This window comes from Balearica regulorum, chromosome 7, assembly GCF_011004875.1.
Source record: "Balearica regulorum gibbericeps isolate bBalReg1 chromosome 7, bBalReg1.pri, whole genome shotgun sequence".
Lineage (NCBI taxonomy): Eukaryota > Metazoa > Chordata > Aves > Gruiformes > Gruidae > Balearica > Balearica regulorum.
In genome coordinates, this window is record NC_046190.1 from 6,646,383 (window position 1) to 6,664,131 (window position 17,749).

The following is a 17,749-nucleotide window of genomic DNA, read 5'->3' on the forward strand; positions in this document are numbered from 1 at the left end:
ACTTGCACTTTTATTAACAACTGTGTCATCCAGTGGTACTTTGAAAAATAAAACATTTCCGTTTTGTGATTTGTGATTAATTGGGAATATTATCAATCATTCACCTAGCTTATGATACTTAAAGGTTGGATATAAAAATAGACCAGCTCTTATTTGTTTAAGGGATAGTAGAGAAAATGCAAATGGTTAGCAATAGTAGGGGTTGTAGAAACCTAAATAATTCCTTGCGTGATTTTTCTTTTCAGTGATCTACTCCCAAGGCAGAAGAACTGAGATTTGTGGCCACAACCTGTTCGTGTAAACTGCTATAAACAATTCTGGCCTATTGGACCTGAGGAATGGTATCATAATATGACTCTCCATTAAAAAAAAAAAATTAAAAAATTCTTTTTAAAAGACTCTAAAGGTTAGGATATAAGGTGGGTAACTAATGAAGACTGCACGCTGCTGAAAGTCATGTTTCTTTTCACTGGATGATCAAAGGATAATGTAAAGTTTCATATTAAACAGGATAGTGAGCTTTGCTGAAGAGAGAATTACCTTGGCCCCACTGTATGCAGTAATGATACAGTACAAGAAGGAACACGGGATTATAAAAGAACAGACTCCGTGAGCTCCGATTTTAGACTGCGGGAGGAGAATCAGAACCTCCCATTAAAACAGGAACGTGGGACTTTTTTTTTCAAGCTCCATGCAAGTCACACATTGTATGTAGCACTCGCATATTCATTAAGCACAATGAGCAATTACAGACTAAAAGCTGCTGGTGTCTCACTTCAACCAGGCAAATGCTTTCAGGGGAGAAGAGGGAATGAATTTTGATAATGAGAGGTTTTCAGGCTGCAAGTTTAAGTGGAAAGAGTGAACGCTTTACCGTGTCGACAGTAACGGTGCATTTGCAGGTCCCCTGCAAAGCCTCTGCACTTACAGTAGATCCCATCTCCCAAAGCAACTGTGTCAACGGCAGCTATTTTGCACGGTTCTTGTTTCTCCGAATCAGATGACAGCTGTGGGCAGTACCATGAATACCTTGATCTGTGAAACGGCAAAGCTCTCCGTCGCCAGTGAAATTAGTTTGACTCCTGCTGCTGCTGTGTTTTTCTCTCCCTCTTCACAAGGTAAAGCATATTCTGCCACCGGTCAGGTTGCACACTACCTGCCTCTGCATGGCTGAAGCAATTTAGACCTGGAGGTAGTGACTTGGCCTGAAGACTTACAGACAAGACCCGTCTCCTGCCTGTCCACAGCGATTTATTGGCCCAGGTTTGCTTGCAACACATCCCAAAGACAACTTTGGCTCAGACAATATCTGAAAGATCTGGGAAGGAGGAGTAGTAAATAAATATTTTTCTTTTTTTTTCTTCTAAATTGGACCAGGAAAGTCTTTTAGGAGGAAATTTGGTGCCAAGAAGCCTTGTTAATGCTTTTTTAATTTTTCTCAGGTACTACTAGCAAGGCCACATTGTACCTATGTACTAAGATACCATTATGTATACAACAACAATGCAAATAATCAGGGCTGTATCAGGGATGACTCATAGTTCTATTACTTTGTGAGCATCGTGACACCTCTGCATGCACATTGTTACCATCAGCCTCATATTTGAATTTGCGTGTGGCTCTTACAGAGCCATGGGCGCAGACCCTGATCAGTGATACACTGAAATGGTCACTCATATCGAGAGCTTTCCTGTCTGCCTGAGAATTGTTTTACTCTCAAATAAAAAATGTCAGAGCCAGAACCAGTAAACATGCTGCTGCATCTTTGCATTTGGATAGCGAAGGGCTGGATGTAAATGTTTACGTGAGTTCTTACGCCTGACCTGCTTTTGTCCGACAGCGAGATGGGTGTTTGCTGTTGAAGGTTCTGCCCTGAGCCTGCCAAGCTGCCATCTGCCCGAGAGTCTAAAGCACTAACCTGGATCCAGATGATGGTCTCATGGCTAAGATCCAAAGCTCTTTACAGCTCACAGTCAGTGCTCTGAATACATGCATGCAAATATTTATGGATACCCTGGATGGATGTGGATTTCTGGCTCATCCAGGACATCCACAAATATTTGCACGCACGTATTCAGAGCGTGCAAATATTTATGGATGCCTTGAATAAGCTAGAAGCCCTGGAAGTTGAGGGGATTGTAAATCCCCTCTGCCTACCTTCCACAAGCACCAGTGAGCACAGTAATTACTCCATGGCATGTGATGAAGAAGAGGCAGTTCATCCCTCAGTGCCAATGCTCTGCATGCAAACTGGCCCCGGTGGGGCAGTGGCTGGAGGTCCTGGCCTCCAAACGGCAGATGTCTGCTGTCACTGCGGACAATAAGGAGCCCCGTGCTGCCAAAGTTCATGACGTCCCAACTATTGCAACTACATACATTTATCTGTTTCTAGCAGATGATACCACTAACCTATCTTCAAATCAAAACCGTGGGGCTGTTTTCCTGACTGCCCTCCATCTACGGTATTTAGGTTGTAAGCTGTTCAGGGCAGCTATTGCTTCTTACCGTGAACATTTTCACAGCTTTGGCTGAAAGGAGTCTTGCTCTTACCATGGCCTCTTGCCAAATCTGCACTGGTGCCGGGCTGTTTGAAGGCAGCGCATCCCTCTCCAGACACAGCTACACAAACAACAAGGCAGTTTGGACCTCCTCAGACCTCCAGGGCTGTAGCTCATCTCCAACTGTGCTGAGGAAGCCTAGTGGCATAGGATTTCTCAGAGGGAACTTTTTATTACAACTTTCTACAATGTTTTTCTTGACCTATTGTTTAATTGTGTTGACTTGTTCACCTTTTGCCTCACTGAGCAAAAGCCCTTGCTGTTTTGCTGTCAGGGATCCCTAGCCAGAAGGGCAGTGATCTGCCAGCTCCAACGTCAGCCGAGTGCCAACTCCTGCGTGTGGACTGCTGATCTTCTCGAACTGCTGCCGCGTCAGCAGTCACGTTAGGCTGTCTGAGATGACGGTATGAGACTTTATAATCCCCGCAAATTCTCCCCTCACCTGAACTCTTTGCGTTCATGGTTTGGATTTACCGACCTTCTGTGAAGAGCTTTCAGAGGATAAATGCGGCATTAATGGTTTGAGGGCTCCAGACCTCAGCGAAGGCATCACTTGCCTATGATCTCTAAGAATCCAGTTCAGCAAGAGCTGTACTGCTCAGAGCCGTTAGACTGTCTGCTGTGTCTGCTGGGACTCAACATTACAGACTGTCAAGGGCCTCACTGCTAGGAGATTATACGTTAGAGGAAAACTAGGAGAGAGAATTATTCTGGAATACTGATTGCTTCCAAACTCTTCTGAATCGTGCTGAAATGGAGGGACCTGCCTCAGTGATGTGCCTGAGAACTCGCTGTATAAAAGACTGTAAACCACTCCATTTTGCTGAAAATCCATCTGAGCTGGGACAATCCCATCTCTCCAGGAACTGCAGTCGTTCTCGTAGGACGATGAAACAAAGACGGTCAAACAGTATTAGCATGTGCACCTTGCCCATCATCCCAGAATATCCAGGCTTCCAGGACATTAAGGTTTGTATGCAAAAACTCTCTTTGCAATATATGAGAACTACTACCTGTTCTACTGTTAGAGTAATTCCGTTACTTCCTGCTAAGTTAATATTTGATATGATAGTAAGTTTTGGGCTGTGTTTTGGTATAGAAAAACTTAATTTGAAAGACTTTTATTCTGCCACATTATTAAGTTGTTTATTAATTATTAAGTTGATTATGAATTATTAAACCATTTTTTAAGGTAGGAAGGAGATACTACTTTTTAGTCAAGCTTTATTGTTCTTCAATTACCTAACTTATTCCAAAAGTACAACCACTCTAGGCAGGGTCATTAGATCTGCTGGGTCCCTTCCAGAATGAAGTGTGATGGAATAGTGAGAGATCAAAAACTTGATTACTTTTCAATTTACATGGCATGTCCAACCAACTATTTCTCATTTGCGCTCAATGTTTTTCATTCATTACCAGTAGGCAACATGCCAAATGCTGATGATGGAGTGCCCTACTGAGACATTGCTGGGCTCTGAAACCAGATTTGTGGCTGGACTCTTAGCAAGTATCTAGACTTAATTAGCAATTGTCAAAAACTGCATGAATAATGGGGGGTTTTTTATACCAAAGTCATTGTCAGGCATAATAAAAGATTGCAAAATGTTCCATGATCCCGCTGTGGCTGTCATCCATACACAGTATAGTCTTTCTTTTTATTGATTTGAAACAGTAATATAATATAAAACATTTCTTCCTTCAAGCTGAACTGCTGAAGTTTTTCAGAGAAAAAAACACAGTCCAGTCTAGCTTGGTGTACAGAAACCAGCTGTTGCTCCTGGTAGCTTGCGACAGGCTGGGGTGTCTTGGAATAGCTGTGAGAACGGTGGAAGCGGCAGAGCAGTAACTTTGAAAACCCAGGAGACATTTAACTGTGGACAAGAAAATGCGATCGTTCGCATGGTGAATTTCTAGCAAACTTGTTTGGCACTCATTGACTTCTTTCATAGTCAATAAAAGGAGTTGCAGCATGGGTGTTCCCCTGAAATCAACATAAAGACACCCACTGGTGTCAGTGGGAGCTGGATCAGGCCTGTGTTTGACCATTCAAGTAACCCAGGTATTAAATTGGTTGATTAGCGAGGAGATAGGCATCCTGTGATGGAAAGGAGGAGAAAACGCCACGCGCATCTACGATATGTGGTGTAATAATAATAAACTTCATCGTTTTAAGATGTAGAAATGCATTCTATGTGAAAATTGCAATTCTTGTAATAATACAGTGTGATTCAGAGCAGAGTTACCTTGGAGTAAGGAAAGGGGAAAAAAAGAACAAAATTTCTTACAAGTGGGATCTGGTTTTACCATGGGAAACAGCAGCTACAGGCTAAGGAGATTTGAAAAGGATAAACCTGAAGTTCTGTTAATACAGACAGGTGAGAGATTCTTTCAGAAAATTAGATTTTCAGAGAGGCTACATGAAATTGTAGCAGTACATGAGGGGCAGTGGGAAGTACATATGCTGAGCATTGTTTAACCTCAGCCCAATGGACTTCTGTTCCAGAGAGGCGTTGGTACCAAACTCCTAGGTCTTCAGGGAATTTGAGTTAAGAACCTAAAGCCTTCCCCAACAGCTGTTTACTGTATGGATCCATATGCTTAAGATCCCTTTGCTATGTAAACCAGCATATTTTAATTCAGATGTCCTTCTCCCTTCTCTTCCCTATCCTGCTTCTCCCTCCCCCTCCTGTTTTAACTAGTTATCAAGAAATTATTTGGAAACTCCAACCTTCAACCGACTTTTCCAGGATTTGAAAAGAGAAAAGAGCTCCTCATCACAGCCAAATCATTTTCCAAGCAGAGCTTCGTTAGTCCATTGCTTGGGGGGCTCTTCCAGAGGCTACTCGAAAGGCCACCCGACAACCAGCAGTGACTTCCACGACAAACCATTGCAAGAGTATTTCAACGAGAGGCTAATGGAGCTCAGGAACTACGAAAGTAAGAGGTCTAATAGGAAGACAAAGGGATTTGCTGATAAGAACCAGAACCCCTTCCTCACCCGCAGAGGATCTCGGCGCAGAAGCAGTTGCAGTGCTGTGGTAATGATGGGGCACGGCAAGGAGAGCGAAGAGTCCCACAGCTCAGGAAGTCAAGACAACAAAAAGGTGATCGAGCATAACGATGAAGAGGAAACCCAGAATGTCCTGGACCTCTACAAGGGTGACTTCTTGGACATTTTGACAATGCACATCACTGCTCCCCTAGAAGCATTTGTGCAAAAAAAATGATACTGGAGCTGGTTACAGCTTTTCGTGCAGTCCCAAAACCCAGGAAGAATTGTTCCTGTTGAGCACCATTCTGACTTAAGTAGTTCATGTATGTCAGTCCACTCTGACGCAGAAACGTGCTTTTTTGTGGGAGAAAACGTTCTCTCATTTTGTGTTCTTGATTAACATTGCATATATTTGTTTTCAATTATTTTCCACAAAGAATCAGTATAATTGAGACATAGTTGTGACATTATATACAGAGAGCAGTGTTCTAAACACATGCACATATTACTTGAATTTTTAAGTTGCCTTAATAAAAAGTGATTAGTGTCAGAGGAGCAGCTTGGTTTCCTATCTATCTGTGGGTTTTAGTGTGCAGTTTGTATTAGCTGATCTGAAGACAGACTCTTGTGTTCTCCCTAGTTACTTCGCTTGTTTTAAACCTCTTGGTTTTTATCACGTCACTTTGGCCCGACTCATTTACGGCGATGTTTTGCACAGATGCAAATAGTTGACGAGAAATGGTTGATTTTCAGTTGTTGCCACGTGTAATCACTGGGTGGATCATTGTAAGTGTCTGATGCATGAAGAAGCAAACACGGATGTAAGTTTTACTTTTAAATATGATGGGCCATTATGGTTTTATTTGCAGACTCACAAACCTTTGACTTAAAAAGCACTACAAGGGCAAAGAGGAAAAAAATGCTAAAGTGCAAATGATGGAATTAAATATGAAAGAAGGCTCCTTTCCTCTTTTCTACTGTAAATATGAGAACAACATAGCAAATTCCTAATGTAATCGGAACTTCAGAGTTTTTATTGTATTTTAGTGTTTATAGTGGTCATCTAAGTATTCAGCTGCAGCTGAATCTTTTTATTATGTGAAATGTCAATGTTTAATTCCACAGTACACTCACTGAATATCAGACCCAAAGCAGGGCAATTATTTAAGCTTCCAGAAAGAACTACTGCTGCCTGTGGTATCATCAGCAATAAATTCCTCACTACAGTGTTGGTTTGAGTTGATGTTTCTCTCTCTGCTTTCCAACTTGTTTTAATGTGAGATAACGAGTAAGCCATGCCCCTGGCTAGACCTCCTCCCCTCCAGTGCTGGCTTCTCCCCATCACTTTGACCTCCCTGTTCCTCCCATTTCTTCAGCGCTGGTGAAACTTGCCCCAAGGTGTGTCTTGTCCCTTGTGTCATACCTGAACAGTTCTTCTGCTGCATGGCCTCCACAGCTCCTGGGCCTCCTATTTGTGTCTTTTAGAGAGTGTGAGTGAAGAGAGATCTAATTGCGGCTTACCAGTTTCTGAAGGGCCTACAGGAAAGATGGTGAGGGACTGGTTATCAGAGAGTGTAGTGACAGAACAAGGGGTAATGGGTTCAAGCTGAAGGAGGGTCGATTTAGATTAGCTGTTAGAAAGAAATTCTTTACTGTTAGAGCGGTGAGGCACTGGAACAGGTTGCCCAGAGAAGCTGTGGATGCCCCCTCCCTGGAAGTGTTTAAGACCAGGTTGGATGGGGCTTTGGGCAACGAGGTCTAGTGGAGGGTGTCCCTGCCCATGGCAGGGGGGTTGGAACTAGATGGGCTTTAAGGTCCCTTCCAACCCAATCCACCCTATGAGTCTATGATTCTATGATATATGTGGAGAGGAGAGGGCAGATTAAGGAATCTCTCATGTCTCCTGCCAGTCCCCTCAGGAAAGAACCGAGGGTTTCCCCCAAAAAAGGGAAGGGAAAGAGGTCCACATACCTTTCCCAATCCTAGGATCAATAGCATCTAAGGGAACCGAGAAAGGATACTGAGAGCTCTTGGTCCTTAGGGTGGGGGAGAAAGCATTATATACTTAGGCTAAATGAATTTTTCAGAATTCACAATTGCCTTACTGCTGCAAATGGAGGGGAGCAGCCAATTAGGTGAGATTTTCCCTGAAGGAAAATATTTTTTTTAGATTTAAATGAAAGTCTGAAACACATAATGTATTAGCAGATGCCACAGAGGGGATGCATCTGGTTTTCATTGTAAATCAGCCAGAGGTTAGTTTCTCCTCTAGGAGTGAATGCATAATAATAACATAGTATTATTTGAGGGCATAATAACAACAGTGCATAAAGACAAGGGAACAGTATTAATGGAACACAGGCAACATTAATTCTTTCTTTCCTTAAGCTTGTGGCTTTGCACCCTTGAATGTGTGCTTTTGAAGTTTAGTTTTGCAAGTCACTTCCTACCCACAAGCTTTTTAAAAAAAGACAAATGGCCTGCCTTCCTGCTCCTGATATTTTAATCATTATCACACTGTAATGACCCCTGACTAGCACGTCTGGAGCATCCTGAGCCTCTCTGCATATAGGCTAACAGAGGTGCATGGAGCCTTGCACTGTTAGGGTGCCAGTGACGTTATGATGTCTGCTGACAGCAGAGGAACAAACTTTCCTTAAGAAAAGAATTAACAATGATAAACCGTAATGTAAAAAAAAAAAAAAAAAAAAAAAAGAGAATTGGGTAAAATTCACCCAAGTGTTTGTATACGGACTATTCAAGCCGCTCAGCCTCTGCAGCAGAGTTGCTCTTCTCCACTCCGGACAAGTCAGAGCACCAAGTTTAATAGGCCCTATTTTCATTTTATTTTTTTACTGTATACCAAATATGAAGTAGAATTACAAAACCCAACAAATTAGACTCTGACTTGGCAGAAACTTGTATTGTCTCCTTGCCCAGAAGCACTCCATAGACCTGAAATTGCACAGTTAGGCCCATTTATGGGATTTTTTTCATCTGTAAAGTACCCTAAGGGATTAAAAAAGTTGACTTTTTTTTTCAGTTGGATTTCCTTCAAAATAGTGTAATACTTTCCTCTGAGAAGCTGCACATCTCATGCTGGAGATAGTGGAAAAGTCTAAGAAAGATTACATCTCGCAAGAGGGAACATATCTAGATGTTGCTGTGCAGAAAGGACATCAAGTTACAGAGAGAACAAAACCACCAAGAACTGTTAAAGAGCAAATAAAATTCCATCTCACATTCTCTCAGATTGTTAAAATCTTGTGAAAAAATGGCTTGGGTTTGTTTGGAAAGCGATAATATGCATGACCTGAATTTGTGTAGTCTATTACCTTAGTTTATACTGAGTTTAGCTGTTGGGTGTAGCTGCCGCTTTCATGGAGATAATCTGTTTTCACAATGTTCCTTCATGAAACTTGATGCAAACACAGTTTGCCATTACCAGTCTCATAAAAATATTCTTTTGGCCTCTTTGAAAAATTCTTCTTTCTCTTAAAGAAAAAGCACTGCACCACTTTCCTCCTGGAGATTTCGCAGCTACTCTTTGGTTTAGATCTTTCTGCACGGAATACTGAAGAGCACGGTTGGTTGCTGTTGTTGTTTTCCTTCTCTAAACACTTTCTCGCTGCCTAATTGGAGCTTAGGCAAAGGCCTCTGTAGGGCCTCATAAATCAGGCTGTGCTCAACTTAAAAAAAAATAGTTCATCTCTTCCGAAGCCTGTGTCCCTACTGGTGATTTCATCATCCTTTCCTTGAACTTCTTTCTAAGGTCGCCAAGAGTCGTGTTAGCTGAGAGTCTGCAGTGCTGAGGAAGGCTGGGGATGTGAGGATGGAAGGCAGGGGAAGGACATCTCAGGGGAAACACAACCTGCTCTCAGATGAGAATCTGAACTTCCACAAAGTGAGACACAACCTCGGTTTGGTTTTCAGTTCCCTCAATCTCTGTGAAGATGTGATGGGACAGAAAATACAAAAGACAGTAATATGAAAACACGTGAAGCCACAAAGGCATCTAGAAAGATATGAGCTGCACCCCGCTCTCACTGTAATCATCTTCAAGATCCCAAGGACTTGAGGAAGCTCTGTTTGATTACATGCCTCATTAAAGCAAAACGTAGAGTTTTCATGTATTTAAATTAAGGAATTTATTAAAAAAAAAAACAAAGCCAAAAAAACAATCAAAACAGTGGTTTGATCTAGATACAGCAGCACTGTGACATTACTAGGACATTATGTACGAAGAATCCAAGCAGCCATAGAACACAGAAGCCTTTATCTTCAGTAACAATCTCAAAATGAAACTAGCTTCATCAAACAATGTTAAAGATCTCCCTGGAAAGAGAAACAAAACCAAACAGACCCTCCCCACCCCTAACCCTTTGGATACTAAAATGATTTTTTGTTTGTACAATACCAACAGCCACTAGCTCTTCTAATTGAGAACACTTGCTTTAATTTATTACAAAAATGATCTGTTGACTCAGTTATGAAAGACAACTTTTAACATTGCTTTAGAAGTGTCTGCTCCTCTTATAGACTACAGTATTAGAAGTGCTTAAAAACATTTAGTCCTCGATATGCTCTTGAAATTCAATCAGAAGGATATTCTGTGTCTGTTTATATACCAAATATGATTTTTAATTTTTAAAGCAGGTGAAAAGACTAACCCTAATATGAAACTGCAATTTTACAATTTAATTATTAGTCAGATATGGGCAACCACATGATAGTTCATGAAATCTTTAGGTCTATCTACATTGCTCAGAAACACAAAATAAAGTTTTTACAACTTTCACCTTCAAAAGGCTAAAATGTTAAGTCTTTTAGAAGAGTGTCCAGTGTTTAAAAGAAATGCAATTAAGGGAGATCGCATTCAATACACATGAAATAACTCGTTTCAGCTTGCTAATAAACATATTTAACAGCTGCGTGTGGGGTGATGAGAAAGGAAAACGCATTTGTCATCCAGCCACTGCCTGAAATGTTTCTTCTCTGGGAGTGAATCTTCTCTACAGGACCGCTGATTCTCCAGAAAACCTGGAGTTCCCCTTTGGAGCCCGTTGCTCCCAGGCATGTGGTTGCCTCTTTTGCATCCATAGCTGGGCAGCGAGTTGACCCAACGTTTGCCACACGTGCATCATTGTGACTTCACACAGCATCTCACTTAACTGGTACTTGGGGATTTGTTTGCAGGCTTGGCCAAAAAAGTTGGACCAATGAATGTTATTTTGTTCCCTTCCTCGTAACTATTTATTTCCAATATAAAAAAAGAGGAAGTGTTTGTGTGAATGCCGTAATTACTAGCTAGATCTTAAATGAGAAATGAATACTTTAACACTTGCACTGTCATCTCATCTTCTGTTGGAGATGTCTTTACAGAAGCACAATGCATTCTGTTTCAATATCTACGGAACTAAGACAAAACAATAATAAAAAAGAGCCCTAATTTGCAAGAGCCATCTCCCTAGTCATGTAAATAAGAGCAGCTATATTAAGCCTATTTCACTTTAATAATAATACAAAGAGTTGATATTGATCTGTTTCATGCAGAGACTCCAAAGTGATTTCTTTTGATAGACAGAGAGCATCCCTCCATGTTTAAGAAATGGAAAACAAAATTGCACAGAGGTTTGCCCAGGGCAGTGAAGAAAAACACGGGCAGAATACAAATACAAACCACCACTTCTGGATCCAGTACATAAATCAAGGAGAATACATTTGCGCCAGCACTAATATTCATTTTAGTGAATAGGCAGCAATTTGTTTAAAATTGTTTCTTTCATAAAGCCCATTTGACAGTACACTAGCTCAGCTGATCCAACTGCAGCAGCTTGTATTTGTATTTGTGTTATCGCAGAGACATTTGGGGGAGGTGAGCATACAATATTGTAGCATACTGTTGGCTTTCACCTTCTTCGGTGGTTTCCCTAAAGGAAATAATTTGCAAAATTCTCTGTACCAATTTATTGCTCTTTTCTTTTTGTAGTTAAGGACAGAAAGTTATTACCAGCCAGCACTGCATGAACAATATTATTTAGTATAAAAAGAGATTGCGTCCTGCCCAGAACACGAAAGTGAAAAATTGTTTTAAATGTATGCAGTCTTTCTCTCAGCTTTAGCAGGAGGGTGTCAGTCATTACTATTCTTACTCTAAATAATTAGTAGTATTTTAAATTGCAGGTCATATTTGTGGAAGGCTTGACATAGACAACTCTGGAACCTTCCGTTTTCCACGGAGCCACTGAACAGACAGATTCTCCCAAACTTCACTGCCAAATGTACCTCCCCACAGCCTGAGACAGACTAGGACCATCCTTGGGCAGGAGAGCCTTTCAGTCTCTGGGTCTCACTCCATTCACCACTGGACTTCTTCATTGCAGGGCCAGACAAAAGGTGGTGCTTTTATGAAGTTGGCACCTTTTACCCAAGTATTATTAATTTTAGTCTGGACTTCTAGAGCTCCTGCAGGCTACTTTGTGCTTCACGCTACACTCATGAAGGATGATGGTCTACATCCTAAGGGGCGGACGAACCCCAGGATGTTCTTTCACAGCAAAGTTGAGTATTTTGAAAGATTGTATAGGAAATGCCTAGAAATGTCTGATGTATGGTCTCATCTGCACTGAGAGACTTAACAAGTGAGTGTGACAAATATGAACTGAAAAAAAAAAAAAATCACAACTAACTGTGGAGCAGAGGTTAAAACATCCATATCTTGCCCACAACGAAATTAGATCCTGCAGCCACCCAGTCCATGGACGTCATAAGAAGAAGAAGAAGCTGTGCTATAAGGGTGCGCATTTATTGCTCTTCCAGAAAAGTCTACGCAGGGAATTCCTGACTGAGGCTCAGGTAGATGGGAACGGAGCCCTGCGTGATGGCTGTTCGTGTAGGCTGAGCAGATACCTATTTGCCTTGCCAAACTGTTACATCTGACCCTCACAGGGACAACGTTGCCTTTGAGCCACGGGCCAGACCCTATGCTTAATGTGACCTCATGTGTGTGATTTCCAGTTACTCAAAAAACTGTGAGCAACATATGATGAACCAATGAAGAACGTGCAGCGATGTGTGATGACAACTGCCATTGCACACTTGCTGAAGATACGCACATTATGGTAGTTTTCACACTGTCCTCCAGAGCTCACAGCTTGTCTGTCTTCCCTGTCCTGCCCATGGTTTTATTTGTATTACAGATTGGTTCCCTGCTTTTCTTTTTAGCTGAGGCATCTCTACTGAAAAAGATCAACAGCAACTGATTTGAAATGCGAGGCTTTGACAGATGAAGCAAAGAATTCAAGCTGGATCCTGTCTGGTTGAACGACATTAAGAGTCAATGTCTCTGAATCAGACGCTTTACTGGATCAGCCAAGTTTGGTTCCCTACTGCTGATGGCACTCTTAGCCATAGTTTCTGTGGGAAGGAATGACTGAAAATTGAGATGGTATCAAACTGATCTTACGGATAGCTGGTATTGCCTCTGAACTGCCAGTTACCAGGCATGCCTAATCAGTAGGGCCAGATGAATTCTGCGATACTGAATTCTGCAGCTCCCCAATGCTCAGTTTGATCTCCAGTGCCTGTTTGGTGTGATTATCTTTGCACATTTCTGAGCTTCACAAGCAGGCTTTTGTTCAGAAACAACATCTAAGTCATGGCCTTTCTTGTAAAAAATCTCTTTTCAGATAATCCAGGTCAAGAGTGCACACATAAGAGTCTATTTTTTGTTATCTTTTTCCTTCATTATGCCTTTTTTTATAAAAGCCTCTCGTCCAAAAACGGACCAGGAAAAAACACTACAAGATTTAAGTGAACCTTGAGATGCTGTAGAATATGAATAGCAAACATCTGAATCATAAAAGCCTGTAAACTAATTAGTGTTCATCAGACTACTCAGTAAAGATTTAAAAATAAAAAACCATGCTTGCACAATTCAGGATCAGATTGCAAAAGATTTCTGATTCTTAAAAACAGCTAAGTTTGCTCATCTGTCTATTTAAAACAAGCAACCAGATCTGAACATATGCATTGTTTGGAAAGAATTTATATTGTAACTGGAAAGGAGATATAGAAGATTAATCGGCGTGGATAGCTATTAAATAACTACTCCTTTGTTATGTGCAAGCTCACCTCAAAAACTATGCACTTTGAACCAAAACACTAAAAATCCCATTGCAAATGTTCTCCAAGGTTGTCTGATGAAACTATAAGGGGGTTTTTTGTTTTGGTTTGGTTTGGTTTTGTTTTTTTTTTTCATTGTTCCTGAACAGCCACGGCTCCCAGTGTTTCTTGAATTTGGCTCCATGGAGCCAGATGTGAAGTGTCTTTGGAGCCTGGCTCTGCAGGGGACTGCCTCGGCAGGGCTTCTGCCTGAGCTCTGGGCTCAGATTGCACCTGGTCACACAGTGGAAGTGAGAGGACTGTGGTCCTATGCCAGTCTTGAGTGCAAGGTGAGCTGAATTATTAAAAAAAAAAAAAAAAAAAAAAAGAAGTAATAAAGAAGAAAATCCTGCAGGTTTTGTTGTAGGCAAAACCCGACTAGAAGGTTCCTAGGACTGTGCATTATCACTAGTGATATATGATATTAACTGAGTCTTTCAGGGCTTGGATACTGGAAGGTATCAGCATCATAATACTGTTTAAATTTGTCAGACAGGATAGCAACACCTTGGGGATGTGGCATGAAATGTCCCTCAACTGGTCTTGTTTTCTGTTTCTCCCCTTACTGACTCACTGCTCCCAAGGGGCTGGGATCTGAAAGGACTTCATCCCAGGCTTGATGCTTTAAGTGTATATAAGCATCCTTCTTCCATACAATCATGAGGATTCAGGATACCTAACCCTAGAATAATGTCCTCCAAGTATCAGGACTCACTGAATGCATCTCTCATCATTCGAGGACTTGGCACTGTCCCTGTGTCTCCACTGCTAGGCTCCTACAGGTGCTGAGTAAGGAACTGTCCCAGCTGAAAGGAGAGCAGGAGAAGGCACATTTGCTATCATTCACTGTTGTCATATAAAAAAAGTCAGCCACCACTAGTTAAGGCTGATAGCATCCAAGAGGTATAAGGCCATCTACAATCTATTCGCAATTTGTTACCCAGCTTTCAGTAAGGGGTTTGTTGTTGTTAGGATTTTATTTCCCAAGGGGGAGATGGTAAAGATAATTTAGTTTTGTGTGCCAAATTGGTAACATGTAGGAGACAAAGCCCTTGGGCCAGTAGCTGCAGTTTTATCAGATTTATCCAATGAAATATTAATGGGCTAAGCCTTCGCCCAATCACCTTTTTTTCCTTCCTCATGGTGATAAGCAGACATTATCACCCACGTTTTTCTGATGGGGCAATATGCTTGCCTGTTGCTGCAAAGTGCGATAATGGCAGTAGTGGAAACAAGACTTAGTCTTTCACTCTAGCCCCCATCCAGCACCCCCTTCCCCTAGCATCAGTGCACAGGATGAGATAACTGAGAGTGCACAGACACATTGTACTGTTACAGGGTGATGTCTTAAGAGTGATGAAAACAAATTAAAGTTGCACATCATTTGCAGCTCTCCAAGAAGAACTTAGATGTGTATCTTGTCTCAGGTACGCTGATATACATCGGTAGTCTGGCTAAGATCTGTTCCTCCACTTCTTGACATAAGGTGAAATCCCATGTGTCATTGAAGAAGGCCTCTGAAAACCTCCCAGAACAAGTACGTCTTCATCCAGAGCATGCTCAAATGACTGATCAGATTCCTGTTGACTTAGGTAGCTTTACATCAGGCCATGAGAACAGTGTGCATAGTGGCTTTCACCTCTACAATATTTCATTTCCCTCCTGTCAGGAAGCTGAAACTGTTACAGATTTAGTTTCTAGCTGATAGAGAAAATTACTCAAAGTTCTCATATACTACTGTCTCTCTAAAATCTGACATTTTCCGTAAGATCTGCAATCCCATCACCTCACATGGGAGAGTGCTCTTCCTGAGCACCACCAATACAGAATTTCTGGGCTAGACTGATCTGAAGGAAAAAGAGGAACAACTTCTTGGCGATATTATGGCACACTTACACTTCACTGTGTGTCTACTAATGACCAGGAAAACTGGAGGCTTTTGAAATAATGTGGACTTGAATCTTAAAATACGTTACTCCTGATAAAGGTGCCAAAGCCCCAATCCCCTTCCTTGACTTTTCCCTGTCAGCTGCTTTATGCAAATCCTGGCCCTGTTCTGTCTCTCCCCCATGATCTCAAGGTGTTTTAGTATGTAATTCCTGTGCCTTTCTCACTCAGAGCTTTGTCACTACTAACCTGCATCTTTTTTGCCTTCTGCATTGGCCAGAGAGAACATATACATGATAGTCTAATGAATTTTGGCTATTGAGACTTCCACTGGAATGGTGCTTCCTTGTACCCTGGGACTATCTGCACTAATAGCTAACAGGGTTTTAGACACACCAGGCTGACCATCAGATGTTCCTGATCGACCCAAGGGTGTAAAATCATCAGTCTACTCTAGCTGACATTGTAAAGAGCATGGTGAACCAACCTGTTTTACAGAACACACTGGGCTATGGAGATCCTGCCTGCGCTTGGGGGAAAATGGTTTTCCAGTTCCTGTTGAAGGGAAGTAACTATAATTTTGATCTGGTGTTCTTAATAATAATGGATAGCGGCATACTTGACAAGACCATGATTCTGATGCCTGAGGTACTGCTACTGATCCTGACCGCTCCTGTTTATACCAGTGGGAACACGGTTTTCAACAATGGTTGAAGGATCTTGGACAAAGAATGATGGAACCAAAAGTGGGAGGTATTATTTCATAACTGACATTTTGTTCAGTTAAGTTGAGGACCTAACTGAGGGGACGAGTCATGGTGTGTTTAGCATGATGCATGAAAGGACTCTAAGTGCAGACACAACCTACAGGTTCTGCTACTGCTCAAAAGCAGCTCAGATCCCCCTCTGAACCTCCACAGCTCAGCTCAAGCTGACATGAATCTCATGGTCAGCACAAACCAGACTACTGAGTTTTCCTCTTGCTACCTGTTTGATATGAGCAACCACGAAAAAGCCTTGGACTTTTGACTGCAGCATGGAGAACACTTTGAGTTTTGCTCTCATTTCAGCAGGTGCAGGTTTCAAGTCTTTGGAAAACAAATGGTCATTTGCTTTCCCAGTCACCTCTCACTCAGTTTTGTTCTTGCTGTCATTAGAAATGGCACAAAAACTAGTGAAGGAGAAGGGCTTAAAATAGGGTTCCCTTTCTAACCAAAAATTTTTGATGAGATAACAACATAAGTGCAAATCTCAGCTGTGCTGGTCCCATGACATCACAAACCTTAGGCATAGCAAGTAGCATTCTTGAATGCATCAAAATCCTGTCTTTTAGCATTTAATGTGAGACATTACAAACTAATGAAGAGGAGAAATGTATGCAGTGTTGCTGTAAACCAAATATACAGATGTAAAATAATGAAGAATAAACTGTTCCATAAAAATGCATGTCAATAAAACCCAGTCTGATAAAGTGATTTATGAATAATTTTCTAGAATTACTAAAAAGAATGATTTCTCATTTGAGGCTCTGGAAGTCTTGAGTCACATTTTTTTTTTTCTTTTAAAAAAAAGTCTTAAAACACATGGCTTTACAGCTGCTGCTTGGAAAATATACACCTCCAAAGTCTGACTTTCATTTAAATACAAATGTACAAAATGTAAACTGAGACAATAGAGAAATTTACAAAACTTTTCTTTAAAAATAATAAAGACAAAATTCAGTTCTAGTATGATGCTATTTAAATACGTGCAAGTAGTCATGTTCATTGAATTTCTATTGCAATGTTCTAAATAGACAAATTTGATTCACACAGTCTTGAGTGCCACCTCCAAAAACAGACCTGAGTGGAAAATTCTTCTTAAAATGTGAGGCTCCACTGGAAGGAATGGATAGAAAATCTCCATTTTTGGGAGATCCTTTTTTTTTTTTTTCACTCAACGGTGGAGGCTCTCTCATCCATAGAAGCTCCATAGATTATAGTGGAAGGATGCAACATGTTGTTTCATAAAACTGAGTTGGAACTAGCTGCTTCCAGTGGAGTTTGAACTTACGTGATTTGAATTTATGTGGTGATTTAGACTGGCCTTTGAATTTGGAGAACTCTTCGAATTGTTCTGATGCTGTAGAAAGAAGACGACAATGACAATT

General features: G+C 41.2%; 3 protein-coding genes across 8 annotated transcripts in view; 1 reads left to right on the forward strand and 2 right to left on the reverse strand.

Moving 5' to 3' along the window:
• Positions 1 to 17,749, reverse strand: part of BAG3 (BAG cochaperone 3) — a 260,283-nt gene that overhangs the window by 100,362 nt on the left and 142,172 nt on the right. The gene's annotated exons all lie outside the window — the stretch shown is intronic.
• Positions 3,396 to 5,808, forward strand: LOC142602485 (uncharacterized). Its single transcript, XM_075757491.1, has 2 exons — positions 3,396 to 3,527; positions 5,258 to 5,808. The coding sequence occupies exons 1-2, from the start codon at positions 3,447 to 3,449 to the stop codon at positions 5,783 to 5,785; spliced, it is 609 nt and encodes a 202-aa protein (XP_075613606.1). The 5' UTR covers positions 3,396 to 3,446; the 3' UTR covers positions 5,786 to 5,808.
• The window catches only part of GRK5 (G protein-coupled receptor kinase 5), a 170,384-nt gene continuing 162,318 nt past the window's right edge, over positions 9,684 to 17,749 (reverse strand). For 5 of the 6 annotated variants that reach the window (XM_075757769.1, XM_075757767.1, XM_075757771.1 and 2 more), the window contains one exon: positions 9,684 to 17,721. In XM_075757769.1, coding sequence (XP_075613884.1) covers positions 17,623 to 17,721 — 99 coding nt within the window. In that variant the 3' untranslated portion in view covers positions 9,684 to 17,622. The remainder of the gene's footprint in view (positions 17,722 to 17,749) is intronic. The other variant, XM_075757768.1, reaches the window with a different exon arrangement.

Coding starts and splice junctions, on each gene's coding strand:
- LOC142602485 (XM_075757491.1), top strand. CDS start 3,447: ATGAAACAAAGACGGTCAAACAGTATTAGCATGTGCACCTTGCCCATC. Junction 3,528..5,257: donor CAGGCTTCCAGGACATTAAG/GTTTGTATGCAA, acceptor TGTTTTAACTAG/TTATCAAGAAATTATTTGGA.